This window comes from Aulostomus chinensis, chromosome 2 (assembly GCF_037954235.1).
Source record: "Aulostomus chinensis isolate RoL2024-O1b breed Wild chromosome 2, RoL_Achi_v1.0, whole genome shotgun sequence".
In the NCBI taxonomy this organism is placed as follows: domain Eukaryota; kingdom Metazoa; phylum Chordata; class Actinopteri; order Syngnathiformes; family Aulostomidae; genus Aulostomus; species Aulostomus chinensis.
The window spans coordinates 9,416,419-9,436,054 of record NC_141321.1 but is presented as its reverse complement, the minus strand read 5'-3'; the positions used below and the strand labels follow the sequence as shown (position 1 = coordinate 9,436,054).

The 19,636-nt window shown below is 42.6% G+C and overlaps 1 protein-coding gene across 1 annotated transcript in view; it reads right to left on the bottom strand.

Annotated features, from left to right (window-relative positions):
* Window positions 1-19,636, bottom strand: part of adamts7 (a disintegrin-like and metallopeptidase (reprolysin type) with thrombospondin type 1 motif, 7) — a 70,690-nt gene that overhangs the window by 32,969 nt on the left and 18,085 nt on the right. Inside the window, exons 7-11 of the mRNA XM_086226521.1 lie at window positions 17,916-18,065; window positions 14,815-14,958; window positions 5,622-5,766; window positions 1,455-1,547; window positions 708-853 (exon numbers count right to left, since the gene is read on the bottom strand). Coding sequence (XP_086082647.1) covers window positions 708-853; window positions 1,455-1,547; window positions 5,622-5,766; window positions 14,815-14,958; window positions 17,916-18,065 — 678 coding nt within the window. The remainder of the gene's footprint in view (window positions 1-707; window positions 854-1,454; window positions 1,548-5,621; window positions 5,767-14,814; window positions 14,959-17,915; window positions 18,066-19,636) is intronic.

Below are 19,636 nucleotides of genomic sequence, written 5' to 3'. Positions count from 1 at the left end.
ATCAAATATCAACAATAACACCCATGACATCTGTTCTCACACTGAGTTCTTAATAGTGTTGCAAATGTAACACGTGGATGAATGAAAAGAAATAAACAAACCACACCGGTCTAAGTGTGTATTTTGACAGTCATGATCCACTGAAAACTAAACTGCGGCTGTGCCCCACTGATATTGTACCTGCCAATACAGGCATTCTTTGTACAAACACAGCGAAGATTTTTGACATTTAATACATAAATGTCAAACTAACCAAATATTTGGATTAGAAAACGTTGAGAAATAACTGAAACTGGACTTATCCTCCAACAACAAAACAACAACCCTACAAATCAAATATACACTCTGATCCTATGATCTTTTGCCGAAATCAATTCTGCAGATAAATTGTTTCTGCTCCGCCGATTACATAACAACCTCTGCCTCGCACAGCAGGCTTCAGGTGGATGCAACGTGTGAACTGAGTTATTCCCTCGTGTTCCTCTTATCAGCCATCCATCATCACCACTCCATGAATTTCACAATCTGCTTTTTACTGAAAATCTGTATATTTTTCCGCAGCTTCTTCCACGAATTATAACCCATTTTGTGTTTTCAGCTTGTGATAAGAACTTTGGCTGTATGCATCTGTTTTGTGTTTGAGTGTGTGTCTGCGCGCAACTGTGTGGGTATCAACAGGCTGTGAGGTGTAGTAATGTTAAACTTACACTGGGTTATCGCAGTCCCGATGAGCACTCCGGACTCCTGCATCACATGACCTCGAGCAGGCTGACCACGCGCTCCACGCACCCCAGCCGCCACTTATACTCTCAGGCTGATGTCCAACTGCTACACACTCGCCACTGAAACACCACTGGCGAGAGAACAAACAGCACAACTCAAGCTACTGGTCAAACTGACTTGTGCTTAAACTTCCTCTTTGTCGCTGACTGAAGTCAAACTTCTGATTTTCACGTCATATTTTCAATATTTTCCCGTCATAAATACACAAATATGCAAATATGCAGACATTTCTTATTTCCTGGGCTTCTTCTGCACAACATGTTCTGAGCAGATAGTGTTTTCATTCTGCCGGTTGGTTTCTTTTCTTGCCTGAGTTTTCATGATCTGATGACAAACCCAACTCGTACATCTTTGTTATTCAGTGTTAATTACAACTGCATTGCAAGACAGAGAAGAAACGTATCGTGTTCTGCAGGACTTCAATTGAAAATTCTCTCTTCACACAAAGGACATTTCAATGGAGCAACAAAAAAATCTTTGCAGGTTCCTATTAAACTTTCTTCAGTTTAACTTCTGGTCACGAGCAGCCTCCAAGAGTAAATACTGGGTATACAGGAATACCATGAAGAACTCGAGCATGACAACTCAAAGCACTTGAGGTCAGTATTCCAGAAACACACATCACAAGCCCCAGGTCTCATTCCTGAATATTCCTGAAATGGAAGACTCACCTTGTCCTCGCCGCAACTGGTTCCATCAACAGCCCCATCTAGCTTTGAGTGGCACGTTGTTCCCACAGTGCACCACAGGGTGCTGCACACATTCTAGCGGAGCAGACAAATCAAAATCTTGTTGGCTTTGTGTTCTCTTCTCCCCCCCCCCCCTTTTAAATACAGCAATATAAAAGCTATGCAGATGAGGGGGGAAAAAACGACAGGAAAACTTCTTCAATTTGACTCAAAATGACAACCATCTGCATTTCATGCCCAGGAAGACATCATAAATATTGACGGATGAAGCCATGCTGAGGTGCCCGTGTGTGGTCTTGTTATATAACCACCTGCTGTCTTTACCTCTGCATGGAGCACACATCCACCCAGGCAGCTATCAGGATGTGAATGAGATGTTTTGTGCACTTTATGTTTATCTGTAATTTGCAGTTTATATAATACACAAACCTTCATCGATTTAAGATAAAATATCTTTTCGAGTTAGCAACTTTTAACAAATCTAATACAATTTTGCAGAAGCTGTTGACAGTAATTTCAGTTAGAATGAGTTGCTGTTTTGTAGTGAAAGCCAATAAAGCAATGCCCTAAAACACATTATGTATTGTTTGAATTCAAAATAAAAAAAATGCCATGTGCATAAAAGCGTTATTTGAACAGCTTTTTTTTGTTCTCCTGAAATCAAGAGCAGAACCGGATGAAGAGATTTTTTTTAAAGACTATAGAGAAAAAGGTGTTCCTTGTATTTGCCGCAACAGAGGATGAGGAGCCACAACGAGGAAATGTTGACTACCCTCACTGGTGAATAGAGTCTGTGAAGACCGATAACACCAAAGGTCAGGCGCGCTGATTATCAAGGAGTCCGTCGCTGAGTGGTCACGGCAGATTTGTTTGGCATTTCTGCTGAATGTTAGTTAGACATTTTGGACAAAATCATGCTGTAGATTAGCAGGTAGCAAAAACAATTTAACCCTTTGAATTCCTCTGGATTAAGTAACCACATTTGTGAGAATTTTTCATTTAAAAAAAAATCTTTTTATTAGTATGAGCCAAAGTCTGGGGAAGAGAGTATAAAGGACAATGGCTGGGAACACAGTATCAATGCAGTGATTCACTTCCAGCCAGGCCAGAGAGACTGAACACTCAACTTTTTAACTAAAGGAAAGATGTTTTTTTATGGTTTTTAAAAGAAAAAAAATCGGATCCGTGCTTATGACCTGAGTCTAATACTCGCTGGCCTTCCAGATGACGGGCTGAGTCATCACTGTCAAGGGGCTTATCAAGATTTACCATGACATTTGCCTCAGGCTGCCATGCATTCACAGCAAACAAATCCATATTAAACCCACTTCGATCCACACGATTATCAAGCAACCGGTGTAATCGGGACGCACCACAATGAGATGGGCCAATGACTGCGTTTGTACCATTTCAATAAACTGGGCTTGAGATGCTTTACTAGAAAGCTACAGAGGAAAATATAATTCCAACGATTTGAGTGAAAGTGCTGTAACAAAGCATAAATGAGTTGAAATCATCGGCGCTATCGAGTACACCGCAGATCAGAAGAGTGGATGTTTGTATTTGCAGTGGCCCAGATTTGGCTCCATACTCTTTTGGTACATGTTTGGTGACTGTTTCTATTTTTCAATTGAAATTTACCTGTAAAAATTTTCCTCTATCTACTCTCGCGTTCCTCTGTGTTGGCTTGTATTTACTGTCTTGGTCATTAGATCAGTACATCAGGTCATCAAGTCTGCTCGGCTACACAGGGAAGGTCACCGTAAACCATCTAAACTTATATTAAATATCATAAACATGACAATTTGAGTTTCCTGTAATGATGACGTGGGCTGGAAATGTCATTTTCATGTAAACTGTCACCTGGTAGATAAATATTCCAGTAAACGGAGTCAAGCATGGGATCCTTGTTTTCACTGAATATTATAAAACATTATCATTTCATGGATTATCACGTTGCGTGACACCACCAGTCGACCACATATGTTTCTCACCTGTTGGAAAAAAAAAAAAAAATCAACAAACTCAGCCTTCATTTTGGTTTCAGCTTCACACTTTTTTTCACGATGTCTCTTTTGTGTCTATAAACAAATGTAAGCCTGGAGCTTGAAGTACTGTAGGGGGCCAGACACCCCTTACCTACTTCCTCCCCACTCCCAAACCCATTTACTTCCACCTAAATCCTGAGCTAGACCACATCAGTGCTGGCAGACATATAAACCCCCCCTCCGAGGTAGTTCTCACTATAGGGGGGGTCTAGCGAACCCTCACTTTACTGTTCTCAGTCTCAGAATCAGCAGGTGAAAACACAGCAACCACACACTGCTGCATGTGGTAAGACCATCAGTGGTGATCCACTGACAGTGGACGTTGTCAACACGTAAGGAGCAGGACTACAACACAGACGTGAAAACTGTGCAGTGCATTTGTTTGATGAGTTGCTTCAGGAAAACATGCAATAACTATAACTGTGTTTGTTTCGAAGGGAAACAAACTCCTTAAATGCTAAACAACTCCTCAGTCTGTTGTATTGCCCTGGTCGTGGTGTGTGTGTGCGTGTGTGTGTGAGAGAGAGAGAATGCGGGAGGTATTGGGAGGCTTGTTAAACCAGCACATGTGGTTTCAACACTTTCTGAGAATGAACTCAATTTCTGGTGGAAAAATGTGTGTGTGTGTGTGTGTGTGTGTGTGTGTGTGTGTGTGTGTGTGTGTGTGTGTGGTCTCTGTCACTGAGCCTGCTGCTCTTTTATCAGCTCGCAACATAACACAAAGCCAATCTGGAGATGAGTTCAGGCTTCGTTAAAGCTAAAGCGTGGCAAGTTTGTCTCCACCTTCTGGCAGTGAGGTGTATTACTGTTTTATTTACCGTTTGCTACATAGCCTACAACTTCATTGATGAGTCATAATTTGATCAATTTTGTCTGATAATGTGGAATAATCTAGAAAGGCAGAACTGTTAAAATGGTAATGGCTTCCTGGAATAGATGAATGGTGTACAACCAGTGACACAGAAAGATGTTGCTTTAGATCCGCCAATGAGATAAAATCTTGCCCGTGCTGCAAATGTAACTGTGTTCACACCAAACGCGAATTTCGCGTCACGTTATTTGCTGTTATTGGATCATTTTAGTGTCCATTTGTGTCATTCGCGCGAATACGCACATTTGCTCACCTGCCCGAGTGGCGAGTATTTCCGGCAACGTTTCTTTCCGCCATTTCACCATGAATATTCACAGAACTGTTGCGTTGTACCTGCCGTGGAAGGCCAAAATACGTCGGAAAACTAAACGCCTTCGTATGTGGGTTAACAACACCATCTAGAAGCGAGCACAGCTCGGTGAATTTCACCGCTCAGTGAACCGAGCTCCTCCAGGGGCTCCGTCTGGATAACCGCCTGCATGGCTGGACCCTCAGCACAGTCCCTGACCAGAGCCATGTAGCATCTCTAACATGCCTGGGAACTTTGCTACTCCTCCACCGCTTGTTCCACGCAGGAGGGACAAAACCTCTTCGTGATTTACAGACACCGATTGGTGAGTGCTTGAAAGACAAATTTGACTATTTGGGTGAAGTATCATTTTAAAGTGCCAAATGAATGAATACCCATATAAATGATCATTGGTGAAATAATGAAAAATAGCAGATACACACATGAAATGCAAATGTGATGACGCTTGACAATTAAAACGGCCACAATGAGCATGTTACCAAGATACAATTAGCCAGTAAATACAGAGTGCAGGTGGCAACAGAAGCATTATTTCTGTATTTTATTGTGATTAAGGTTTAGAAAAAAATGTTTTTATGCTCATGTCAGGTTATTGTTTTGCCTTTTCAAAAAAAAGTTAATGCACTACATGGAGATGGAAAGACTGTCTGCATACAGGGTTGGTCAAAGTGAACCTGTAACCCATATAATTAAATGATACAAACTCCCTTTCATTAAAGTGACATCATAGAAATTGAAAGTGTCTGCCGCTGTGACGTGCACGATGTTGCGGCACCTCTAAAGATAGAAAGAACAGTCCAGTCAAATTCAAATTAAAGAGCAGTTGCAAGGATGAAAAGGACGTCAAAACAAGACTGAGAAGAGCAGAGAGGGGAAAAGAAGAGGAAATGTGACGTGTTGGTTGTTCTAGAGAGTCTTACATCCATGTCATCGCAGAGCAGAGAGCTGGATCCATACTGCAGCCGGCACTGATGGGCAGCGCTGTACAGAACCCCGGGAAGCGGCGAGCTTAACGACAGCTTATCCTTCGCAGGGGCGTCATCCAGGCACCAACCCCAGCCGCGACTGTGACACGGAGTTGGATGGCAGAGGAAATCAAACCCATTTTCGATCACAACTTATAAAAGTCTGTCAAACACACACAGTTTCTTTTCTGAGTGACATTTGGATATTAATCGTGTTCAATAAATCATTTTCCTTGCAGCTGATGAGAAAAAGTGCTCCTCCTCAGACTCGCAAAATTCATCAGTCCATCTTTAAAGAATTTGTAGGGACACAGTGTCATACATACATAAGTTGTTACAAAAAGTGTGGAAATACAGCAGGAAATAAATCACACACACAGAATATACATCGAAAAATATGCAACTATTCTTATGAAGATTTTTCTTAGAATTCTGTCAGTACAGAAAAATACAGACATCTGAAGTGTAAAGTGTGTGCACATCATATGTATCTGTGTTTTTGCATATATTTATGTAACGTCTTCCTCTGACAAATATTCATTTGTTCAGCGACGTGCTCTCTCATCATGTCTCTATTCCGGTCATTGGAGGCTGATTGGCTTCTGCTGCGATGGTTCATGTGTGCTTCTACGTACTCTTTAAAGATGGTGACTCACCAATTCATTTTGCACTCTCTCTAAAAACAACACTGCATGTCAAAATCATTCAGTGGCACCTTGTTGGTCTCTACCTTCCTCCGCTTCCAGAACACGCTGAGGGAAGCGCGTGTGTTGTTTTGAATTCATCTGGTAGAAATGCAACCCATCAAACACCAGGTTTGGGAAAAAAATGTGTGAGGATTTTAAACAGAACAACATATGGAAAAAAAAAACCCTCAAAGTCTAACTGGAAAGAGAAAAATAAAACAATTAGCACCACCTGAATAGCGCACTGGAAGGCTGTGCTCTGCTTCGAGGTTGTGCATTTATAAGCAGCAATCAGTCTTTTAGCACTGCTGTTTTAATGAATAAAAAAACGGGATTGTTTGAGGGCTAAAACCTTTCATTAAAAGCCAGTCTTTCACAGGCCATAATGGTTAATTGTAATCTTACAACACTGAAGTTCAACGGACTCCAGGATTTGTGCTTTTTATTCTCAGAGTTTTCTTCACCATCGCCCCTGTATTATTATTTAACTATTCTATTATATAAGGTCCTTCTGGCAAAAGAATTACTGGTATTTCGATGTTATATTCACTCAAGAGACCAGGCTGTGTCCCTCAGCACAGGGCTGTGAATTCAGACGCTCTCAGGGCTTCTGCTGCACAGATCAACATCCGATTCACCCATCAATCATTGACATCCGTTCACTGCAGCTTCAATCCTCAGCAACATAAAACACTTAAGAAATTAAACTGTGTTGGATAACAAGAGGAGGCAGAACATCAGGGAATAAACCATGAGGAAATCATGAGCAAAATCCTGTTCAAGGACTAGTGTCATGATCCCTGTCTCGTGCGTCCTGTTTTATTTTGTAGTCATGTCCTGTCCTCTTGACCTCACTCCTGTGATTACCTCATGTGTCTCACCCGGGTGATTGCACCCCCTGTGTCTTGTTTCCCCACTTGTATTTAACCTGTGTTTTTTCCTCGGTTAGGTTGTTGGGTCATTGTTGTCGTTTGCTGTCGCTGTTTGTTGTCAAGCCTCCAGCCTCACGCCAAGTCACCCCGTCTACAGTCGTCAAGTCACCCCGTCTACAGTGTCCCCGTACCTAAATAAAACCCTCTTCTGCGCCTGGGTCTACTTCCCCCTCACACCTCCCTACACGTAACAACTAGTCGTCCCTTAGAGGAAAAGATTCACACAGTTGAGTCTATTCCGTGACATGAATATGGATTAGTCAGTAAAGCCTGTCATAAAACCAGTACCATCTCAAATTGCCACAAGCAAATAAACATTGAAAGTTACTGCTGTGGTACCTAAATATTGAAATATCAGCTTGTCTATGTATATTTATAGGAAAATACTGTGCAATAATTCATCCATCCATCCATTTTCTTCCGCTTATCCTGTTAAAGGTTGGGGAGGGGTGGAGCCTATCCCAGCAGCCTTCAGGTGAGAGGCGGGGTTCACCCTGGACAGGTCACCAGTCCATCACAGGACCAACACATAGAGACAGACAACCATTCACACTCACAGTCACACCTACAGTCAATTTAGAGTATCAATCAGCCTCGTCCCCTCTTGATGTCTTTGGACTGTGGGAGGAAGCTGGAGTACCAGAGAGAACCCACACAGGAACAGGGAGAACATGGAGACTCCACACAGAAAGATCCTGTGATGGAGCCGGGACTGGAACCTGGAACCTTCTTGCTGTGAGTCGACAGTGCTGACCATGGTATAACTTCACAGAGGGTGTGTGTGTGTGTGTGTGTGTGTGTGTGTGTGTGTGTGTGTGTGTGTGTGTGTGTGTGTGTGTGTGTGTGTGATTTAGGGACTTTCAGGTTGTCAGTCTGACAGATTTCACTCGTCTCTTTAGGAAGGCAGCCATTAATAGCTGGCAAAGCAGGACTGAAAAGATTTTCATCACAGTAAAAAACATAAATGTCAGCATGACATTAGTCTGAAAATAGTTTTGACATGAACTAGAAGGTAGAGGAATATTTCATATTTTATTTAATATCTAAGTATTTGCCAACCTTCAGAGTACAGAGCATAGCATAGATATTGCCAAGAACACCTGAGTTGGCTGGTGGCTGTAAAAAATGAAGCCTGAATCTTTATCTTAGGAATAAAGAATGTCCAGCCTTGTTGCTGCTGTTATTGAGATCATTTTCACATGTTCACAACTCCTGCAGTTGAAGTAACTGCTGCACAGCCATGACCTAATCAACTGGAAAAGTACAAACTCAATTTCAAACACATCCCTGAAAGAAAAAAGAGGAGCAGCTGAAATTTATCCGTTCGTTTTCCGCAACGTGGGTTGTGTTTTTGACACACTCATTAAAAAGCAGGAGGAAACAAGTCCCACAATCACAGATGTTTTCTTCATTTTTTTTCCTGCTTCGACAGAAACAAGCCATTTTTTGTTTTGTTTTTTGGGGATACCAGACAAACAAGTGTCAGCAAGGAGACCCAAGCAGTAATTGTGTGACTCCATCATTGCTGAGAGATTAAAAAGTGGCTTGATTTCTCATCCGAAAATGCTGTGATGAAACTGGAATGGATTGGCCTACACGAGGAGCCCTCCTTCACCAACCAGCAGGTGGTGGCTGGCCTCAGACTGACAGAGTGAGCATGGACCAACTACGAGCCAGGAGGGAGGAAATGCAGAAAACCAGAATCAGCCAATGAGACCTGGGTGTCAGTTTCTCCAAAACAAAGGAAAAACCAACCCAATCAACATGTTCAGGATTGTATCATTTGCCCTCAGAGTGCCAGGATCCAGTACCTTTGCAAAGAGGATTTTACCTCTTATCGCTGGTACATGGTCAGACCAAAGAACTTCAAATATCTGTCAACAGTGAATTTTCTCTGTCTGCACTAAAGGACAAAAAAAAACACTTGAATAAGTCATGAGTTAGTAGACTTGGTGAGTAGAGGCCTGCTCCTCTGTTCTCTTTAACTCTCTTCTTTTTAAATGTGTTGCTGCTGTGAGGGTCCAGGTTGTGATTTACAACACCCACACCCACACACACATCCCTATCTATCTATCTATCTATAAATATAAAGGTCCAAAAGCCATCATCAGATACCCTGCTGGGATCATAGGAAGGCCAAAGGAGGAGATAGAAGCACGTAGGGTTTCACCCCCAGTCCAGCATACTGAGGATGTACACGAAGTGGAAAGAGGGAGGAAGAGGACTAGTGAGCATCAGAGCCACCGTCCAAGATGAAACAGCGAAAACCCAAGAGTGCATCAAGAAGACGGCCCCTCAGGACGAGCTGCTCAGTGAACACCTCAGATAGCTGAAACCTGATGAGAGTGAGGAGGAAGGGGAGCAGACATGGACAGACAAGCCCCTACACGGCATGTTCAACCGCCAGATTGAGGAAGTGGCTGATATCAAGATGACCTAACAACGGCTGGAACACGCTGGACTGACAGACAGCACAGAGGCACTCATCATGGCAGCACAAGAGCCATAGAGGCCAAGGTCCATCACACCAGATCAGACCCAAGGTGCAGGCTGTGATGCTGCTGAGACAGTCCAACACATAGTAGCGGGGGGTGTAAGACGCTAGCCAAGACATGGAGAGTCACAACCAAGTGGTGGACCGTGTAAAGAAACATCAGTACCCAGTATGGATTAGAAGCACCCAAATCCCAATGGGACATAGCACCAGAGGTGGTCGAGAACAACAGGGCTAAGGTGAACGAGACAGAATCAGAAGAGGTTTGGCCGAGGCTAACAGTAGAGGTCAAATGTTATGGTTCAACTAAAGGTCTGTGACAAAAGAACTTTCTGTAAATCAACCAACATTTGTTGCCCATGAGAGTTCTGTTTGGTACTTTAATTTGAATATAAGGGATTAGCTGTCTGCATAATAAATGACATAAACAGTACAATGTACATTAGCCATACCCATGTGGAATGCAGCATGCAACCTTTGTCTTGTCTCAACTTTTTTGGCCATGAAAAAGTTGCCAACTGTACTTTGGGGCTACAGTGCATCACATGTCAGAAAGGGGAGGGGCTAAAAAGCTACACACTGGTCCTTTAATAAGATAAAATACATGTGCTTTAATACAGAAGCTAATTGTTTAGTAGTTTCCACTGGTCATTAATATGTAATGTGAGCACACAGAAAGACGGAGATATAGAGAGATAGATGGAGAGAGAGAGAGAGAGAGAGAGAGAGAGAGAGAGAGAGAGAGAGATCTGCAGCAATTAAAATGTTCTCCATGAGTGCCTCTGGACAACACAGGCTCTTCTGAAAGGAAGCACAGAGGGCAACATACAGTAGGTTTTCCTGCAGCCTTTGTCAAATGCAGCTTTCCTAGAAGTGTGTTAATGAGCCATCTTCTGAATCCATACATCTCCAAGTTGACTACATTAATTCACGAGTGGCTGTTGATTGTGCTGAAATGCCTTTGCTTCTCAGGCTGGAACAGCAATTAAATTTACATAAAATTAGTTTGGTTTTCTGTATTTTGACTTTGCTGTTTTAGTCTTTCAGGAATTTGCCTCCAGACATTAAAGAATGGCCCTGTTTATCTGCAGCCCATCTGTGTGATAATATCAAAACCACGCAGTCACACTTAGCTCAGTGCCCTTCAGCAAAGCTCTGAAGCAGTACAAACAGTAAAGGCCTGCGGGAGAACTGAATGCACAATAGAAGCCTTGTCCTGCAGTCACCAAGAGATAAACCAGGGAGAAGTAGGCAAATGCATGTATTTAGAGGAGTACGATCGAAAGAAAAATGTCGTTGCAGATTTAGTGGTTTTGAAGTAGCTCACTGGAGGTGGAGGTCAGACGAGAGGATGCTGAAGGACGACAGGGACAAACAGGGACTTCAGCTTGGGTGGGTGACCGGGAAGAAGGGTTCCTTTGAATAAGCTCCTTAACTCAGTCCGTTCAAATCTCATAAATGCTTCTCATTATAATGCACAGTTTATTGTGGATCACAAAGCATTAATTGTAGCTGTTCTCTTTGATGAGTTATGTCTGCAGTCCTCTGTCAGCAATGAAGCCATTTTTTGTCAGGTTTATTGTCATCACTGACGCACTCAAAATGACAATATGACAGCGCCAACACGGCGATGATGTTTATTCCCTGCACCATGGGGACATACTGCAGTCTGTAAAAAGGATCTTAACAAAACCAACCAGACTGACTTCCACAAACTAGGTGGTTGAGGGTACAAAGGACCACCTCAGTGGATTGAGGAGCAAATCTATTCAGCAGCAGCATTTTTCTACACCGACATTAGCGGAGGCTTGCACCTCATCAAGTGGCCTTCCAGCTCATTATCTTAGTCTTAGATAATCTTAGTCTCTTAGTCTGTTCCTCATGTCCAGTCAGCGTCCTCCAGCTGCTTATACGGTAGCTGTCAGATAATGTAACCATCCATCATTTTAAGCCAAAAAAAGTGTCGCCTTTCCAAGCATGATAATGAGAGCTGACACTCTCTCCTAACCCTCACTTTGTCCCTGGTCAAACTGAGATATTGAAACAACTGTTAGATTGAGTGCTATGACATTTAAAACACCCTAATGTCACTAAACAGGTTAAAAAAAAGAAAAAAAAATCACTTCATAATATACTAGGGGACTCACATAGGTCCAGGTTCTACTTGGGGAGGGAATGGGACCCAAACACAGGCCCAGAGGTTGGAAGGAAACACATTTTAATTTCACAAAAAAAAAAAGAGGATTACAGTGTTGAAGGCATCCAGACACAGAAAATCCAAAAGGCAATTCCAAGTGAGTGAGTCCACACAAGAAAGTCTTAAGTAGCAGATTAACATGCAGGGAGGGACAGGTACAGCTGGCTGGAGCTCAATGGAGCGAGGAAACACAAAGACACAAGCTGACATTGATTAACAGGCAGAGTAGTACAGGGCCAAGGAGGGAATACCCAACAAACAGAGAACAACAACAGCGTGAGGAAAATCCTCAAAGTATGGGAGTTAAAACTAAGAACTAACTAAAACAGAGTCCAGAACTGAACTTTTTTTTTTTTTTTTAGTTATTGAATGGAGTGAGAGTCCAACATAGTAAATACAAGAAATCCAAGTTAAATGTCCAGAATTTAATCGTAGTAGAGTCTAAGTCTGAAAACTAGAGTGCACTTGGAGAGCAAAGGTCACACATCATTACTTTACTATTTATTATTAGCATGCTAATACAGCATGCTAATATACCCCAAAAAAAATCAATCTAAAGACGAGTCATTCCAGTTTTTACACTCACTTGAAAATGGATTGAAAATCAGTGCAAATGTTGCTTGTTGGACAGCTCCATCACTGAGACAAGCCCTCACAAACACACAAGGCCTTTGGGTTGCCAACTCCCACGGGTGTAAATATCACCCCGGGGCCCTTTTCTCCATGGTGGAGTCAAGAAGCTACAGCGCTGTCAAGTTGCTGAACACCCACCAATGAATTCCAGATGCTTGGAGCTGAGAAACTGGGGCAACTTTGAGGAAATATTTCAGACATTCAACACATGTCCTGTTGAAACTGGCAGCACAAAGCAAGCCAATGAGAGGCAGCTGACAAGTGTAGCTGACATTCAGGCATGACAGAGGCCTAGACAACACAGATGCTGGAGAAATGCCCCTAAATTACTGAAGTCCATGAACCAGCAACGACCTTCATTTGCTCCTGGGTAATCATGCACTAACAGCCTGGACATAAAATGAATGAAAGTAACTACTTGGAATACAACAACAGTCATTATCTTATTTCAAATGTTATATCCATGGCTTAAACGAGGAGCCTTCTCATGCAGGCAGCAACATCGAGCCAGAATAAAGAGGTTGATCACAGCAGTTCCTTGCAGTTTGAAGGTCTTTGCCGGGACGTATCAGCCAACCGCTCCAGACCACAACATAACGGAGGACTCTGGAACTAAACCAGCTTTCTCAAATGAGAGAGGAAATGTGGTAGATAGAAGAAACCCAGACAGGGATGCACTACTGGTAAATGGATTCAGGTTACGTTCTACAGCAGGAATAAATACTAAAACAGCCCCGTGCTTTGTCTCTGGGTTCCCCATTGTCACACATTGTTATTTCCCACGTGTGAGTGAAAGACTCCTCTAACACTCTGTTTTCTTACGGTCCATCTTGGCGTTAATGTGCAGGTGGGACGCCATCCTGTCCTGATGTTTCTACAGCAGCTATGTTAGCTTGATAAGGTCAGATTCACCCCCTCAACAATGGTGGTGGTGTTCCCCACTTGGGGCCAGTGAGAACACATTATCTGCACAAATCATAATGGAGTGAGAAAGCTTTAGAGACACAACATTAATCTTAGTGACTGGATCAGTGTTCACACAGAATAATAATTCATCCAAGGTTCAGCTTCCTGGAGAACAGCTGCATGCACGCACACACACACACACACACACACACACACACACACACACACGCACATGAAGCATGTGTGTAGATTTATTTCAGCCTACAACAATAAAGTTAAGTGCCACGTCAAAATGAGTTGCAGGAAACAACGAAGCAGCGGTGTGCTGAGAGAACACTTAAAACACAGGAGAAATCTGCTGGAAATAACACTCCTCCTGGTTGGTGTTCATTTTCCAACTCCAAATGTGACTTCAGTGCCATGTTAGCCTGCTAGTGCCTGATACATTTCAGTCTGGAAGGTGCAGGTTCAAACATTTTAGTTTGAGTAAATCTGTTAAAGTCGCTTTTTTCATCAGCAAATAAAGTTGACTCAGTGGTGATGACACAGCCCTCAGCGTCAGCGGCAACTCTTGTCCAAAAGGTGTTTCAGATGATGTTGATGACACTGAACAAATCCGGCTGCTTCACATCATCAACACCAGCTGACTTTTATTGCAAAGTAGTCAGGGGGTACGACGTGTCTGTCAGTGAGCTAAGTACTAGCCACCATCTTTTGTGAACAATGCCTCTATACAACAAGACCACTGTCATTTTTGTCATATTTCCCAGTGGATCAGTTAGAAAGATTTCAGCGAGGGATGGAAGAAGGAGGAGCAGCCACAGTGAGCTGCTAAATGAAGACTGACTCCGTTCACTGTGTACTAACACAGCAGGGTGCGGAAAATCAGTTCAGTGAATGATGGGGAGAAAAGCCAATTAAAGCCTGACTTCCTCATGAAAATTACAATCATTCCTTCTGGAAATTGTGGAATTAAACTGACCGGCGACAGCAAATCCATCAGTCCCTAGAATCTTAATGGCTTTAACTTCAAATTTGAGGAAAGAGGGTGATCAGACCGTCAATCTGAGCAGATATTCTTCCCAAAAATGTGCAGCAGGAGAAAAGCTTTGCCGACAGGGTGTGCGTCCCAGCTGTCATTCCAACTTTATGTGATTCAAGACTCTAGGCTCAAACTAAAGACCACTGTATGCACCTTTAGTGGATAATGCATTCAATGTGATGGAGGCGCAGTAAAACTTGAACACACAACGAGGGCTATTTCAAGTAGAAGCATGTTTATACGGGATGTTGCACTCACTCAAGGAAGCGGGTGATATACTGGCGACTGCAGCGGGACCACCTGGGCAGGGAGGTACCGTACAGGAGCTGTGGAGACATGACGAAAGGTCGTTTCCCAATGGGTTCACAGTCATTACCGTTGCCATCATGCTGAATCCCAAAGCTGTGACATAGAAGCACATCCCACAGAGAGGGCGATTAAAGTGAGAGGTCACAACATCACACATGCACATGCTTGAATGCCAAAATTCAACATTTCTCCAGTTTAACAACAAAAACTGTAGCAGTGACAGAATAAAAGCAAAAGAATTTTCTTGATTTGTGTCTGAGTTTCTTTGTTATCTGCTGCTTCTTCATATTGGCAGCATTTTGCAGTTTAGGATCAGACTGATTTATTGACAGAGTGCTGCTGTTTTTTTTTTTAAAGCAAATTTTATGTACACATCAGCTTTTTCCTACCGTGAAAACTCAAACTGTCTTATTGGGGGGAAAAAAAATGTGGCTTCCACGAAAGAAGCACGATTGCTCCATTCAGTTTCTACTGAATGCGCTTGAGAGAGGTGTTGATTCATCTGAAAGGCCAATGGGAGAAACTCAGCTGATGACTAATGACTGCACATGTGAATCGTGAAACCATGGCAGAGTGCATCGTTTAATTTCTCTCCAGCTTGATATTCACAGAGTTCCTGCCAATCCGAGATGAAAGCGCGTGATCGGCCTGCCTGCGGCCCTGCATGCTCATGACCCCGTGTGAAGCCGATTTGAAAGATACATTTTAATGACCCACCACAATCAAGAGGGCTAAACTCTACTAATGCAATCAACTGCAAATATGCCATTGCTTGAAGAACAGTATGAAAAGAATGTGAATATCATTATGATAACAGACTGCTTTATACAAAATGGGGGGGGGGGGGTATTAAGAGAGTGAACAATGTGATGAGCAAAAGGTTTATTTTTCTTGGTTTTTTTTTGCATCAAATATTATTTTAGGGTAAAATAGTGTGGTGGTGGCGGTGGTGGTGGCATCAATGGAACAGTAATGGAGGAACCTGCTGCAAAGCTTATCTGCAAGCAGCTGCAAAGGACGTGGTGGAGGTGTGTAGGACTTGTGTGCTCTTTCAGAATTGGCCTCTACAGGTATATTATCATAATGGGATATTTGTTTTGCTGACAATCAGTGAAAGAGCCACGAGGTAGGAACAACAGATAATGTGGCGCTAAACGCTCCTCGTAGTCAAATCAAATCAGCCAACAATTATAAACTGTCCTGAAGCTCATGTGGCAGAGCGATAATGGCCTGTTGCATCAGGCCCCCTGACGGTAACACTAGCAGTGGCTGTCACACAGATTAACTGAATTAAAATAAACTAAAATTCGTTCACGTCTGAGTTTGAGAGACGGAGACTATGCTTTGAGTTCCTCGTGTTTACAGTACTGTCTCAGCCTCAGAACTAACACAATCCCAGAGACCAGATCCTGTTACTGCCCATCAGTGTTTACAGTAGATTCCATTTTAAGGAGGGATGCACGTTGACACTGTTATCTAAAGATATCATTTTCAGCCTGATGAGCTCAAGTCTCTGTATGTGACAGGGTGTATGTGTGGTTGTTTCATTGTATGCACTCTGGGTGTCGCTGTGACATTGGTAGCGTCCAGGTATACGGGTGACACCGCACTCTGTTACCCCAGAAGGGTTTTTGCTGTGCGTGAAAGGAGCCCAGTCTCCTTCTGGAGGCCGCTGAGGAGTCTACCTTTGGCTGGAGCGCTTTATTCGTGTCTGTCGTGTGATGGTTATTACCGTTTGCTGCACCTTGCATTGAAGAAACTTCAGACTCTTCTGCGGGTGCAGCATAACATTATGTACTGCAACCATGATGCATAATAAATCAGTGTGATGGAGAAATTTTAGCGCTGCAGTGGTTAAAAAGCCTTTATACCTGATGACGACAGATCTGTGCCTCCCTGTTTACCTGGGGACCGCCGGTGTCACAGCCACACCAATGAAAAAAAAATGCATAAACCCACACATTTAGCTCCTACAATTGATGTAATTTTGCAGTAATGTCCAAGATGTGCAGTCACGTTGACTTTGACCTTGTCTGAGTGAGCATTTAACCCCAGAGTACTCTTGAGGCGTTACTAAGATATCACTGTCACGAGAATATGAGAGACGGACGAACCTGAAAACTTAATGGCCTTTTACCGCAGCCGTCGTCAGGGCGACACATCAAAGCCCCCAAGTACACATTGCAGACGGGACAATTAAGAGGATGAAATAACAATGCTGAAATAGCCGTAGCGAGCCACAGACCAGTTCATCCCCAATAAACTGGAGTTTGGCTGCACATTCCGACAGACAGACCCTTAATGTGATGTAAAAGCTGGAGTGCTAGACAGAAACACACTGCTCTTTTATAATTCCAGGTCTTTATTATAGCATAAATGTGGATGCCAGCACCATATTCCCTCAGGCATTGAACAAACAGAAAAACATCATCCCAATGACATAAAAAGTACACTGACACTAATAAAACCCAATGACAAGAATGAAAGGAGAAGCAAATACTGAGGAGTGGAAAATAACGTAATTGGCCTCAGCGAAGGAATGGGATTCTATCATCATCATCATCATCATATTTAAAGGGGACTTTATTTATAATTTGAGTTTATCATAACTGAAGTGTAATGAGGACAAAAATCCCCTTCAAAAATCATTAACATGTACAAAATACTCTTAAATATTATGTGTGTCTAACAATAATTACCACATTAAAAACAATAGAGAGTCCCCTACTCTTCTCCCCCAATTAAAAATTCAGCCTTTGGACCTGGAGGCTACTAAGGTCCACATTATAATTGTGTCTGCAGAAGTCTAGACCAGGACCGGCTTGCAAAATATTTATGATGTCATAAACCATGCGTGGGACCACCTCCTAAAATCAAATTTTCACTGAGCACAGGGAAACTTTCCACTTCCACTAATGGATGTGAAAACCGCCTTCTAGTGTCTTAATGTTGTGTTAATTAAGAACACAAATCAAAATAATGGTTTGTAGTGACTGTATTTGTGTGTGTGTGTGTGTGTGTGTGTGTGTGTGTGTGTACTGGACACTTACTTGTGTCCCAGCTCGTGTGCTACAGTGAAGGCCACTGGCAGGCCGGTGTCCTCGCTGATGCTGCAGCTGCGATGTGCCTGACACATCCCTGCGACATGAGACAGACCCAGGGTCTCACAGGGCATGTTGATGGCTGCACAGATGTCCTTCCTGTGAAAATGTCAGGTGTAGGTTCAGGTCAGTTCCAGACAGACGTACGACCGTACAACAAGGTCTCAAGTATGAGGTGACAGAGAAATAAGAAAGACCAGGAAGAAACAACAAAAGAGGAGGCTTGAATCAATAAATAAAAAAAAAACAACCCACCTGTCTCAGTTTGTCTAGTTATATGTTCCCATTTTGTGACATTCAGGTAATAAATGTATCCTGCGCACGGCTCTGACTTGTTTGCTTGTTTTGGTTATGTAACCTCAAAACTTTATGGGGGCTGAGACTCACACCAGCTGACCGCTTGTTACCTTAGCGCATTAGGGGGTAGAGGGTGGTCGGGGTCTGGGCTTGTCCTCCTCCAGTCAGCCATGATTAACGTAGCAACATCTCTTCTAGTTGTCAACAAGCGATTTGTTGGCAGAAGATAAAAACAGAGCTTTTGAGTTGCTCCATCAAATCACTACACGCCTGTTCATAAAAGACAAGCTCTTGGTATTTAAATTTATTATTCCATGACTAGCTAACACTACTCAGAACCCTAGTTGGAGTTATTTGATGATGTGTGAAAAGGTAGTGCATGCTAACCTGTCCCATCCACTACAATTCAGCATGCTAAGCTAACTAGCGGTCAGCAGGTTTCTGTGCTCCCTTAAGCAGCAAAGAGGAGAGAAGGTATTCAGCATTGGGAATATTTCCATTAAATGGAAAAGAAAAGAAAACAGGGACCCGCAGAGGAAAGTAAAGAAAAATGATTGTGTCTTGTGTTTCCCCTGTAGCCATTACATACCTCAGATGAACTGCTGGAAAATGCAAATACACATTGATATATGGCATATTTCTTTTAAATACTAAATGTCAACAAATTTCCATAAGGTTGAACTCAACGAGCTGTTTCTAACGCAGCGTCGCAGAGGACACTACCTCACATAAAAATGAATGACGGTAGCGTTCTCATCTCTTTTTATCCTCTCATTTTATCCCCAATCCAATTTAAATGTCTGAAAACTTCACTCTTTTTGGTTTGAAAATTAATTCTTTACTTTGATTAATTAAGTTGAAACCACCGGGTTGAATCACAATCACATAAAAAAAAAAACAGAGAAAGAGGGGAAGACACAGATTAGATGGCAACATATATTTACCAGGGAGGAAGAGGAAGAGAGGGAGAATGACAGAGACTTGGGCAGATGTGAGCATACAGATGTAACAGACAGGAGAGCTAACAGAGTCAGTGAGGCAGAGGAGAGGGTGACTCATGAGGATGGGAGTGAGATAAGCTGGCAAAATGGCAAGATACTTGAGCTTTTTTTTTTTACATTTGACCATTTTCCCTGACATGACTTTATCATTCAACCCACTGCCATTTTGAAACGTATCCAGTTACGACCTTTTCACACTGCTAAATTCTCCAGCTCTTCTCTTGATCTTGACATCTTCCTATCTTCCACAATCTAAAAGGATCCTTCTCTACTCTGCCACTGAAAAGAAAGCGTTGAGCTATCTATGCTATTTTGAGCTGTAAAATACAGTTTTTCCTTCCTGCATTAAATTTTGGGACATCAAGGTGCAGA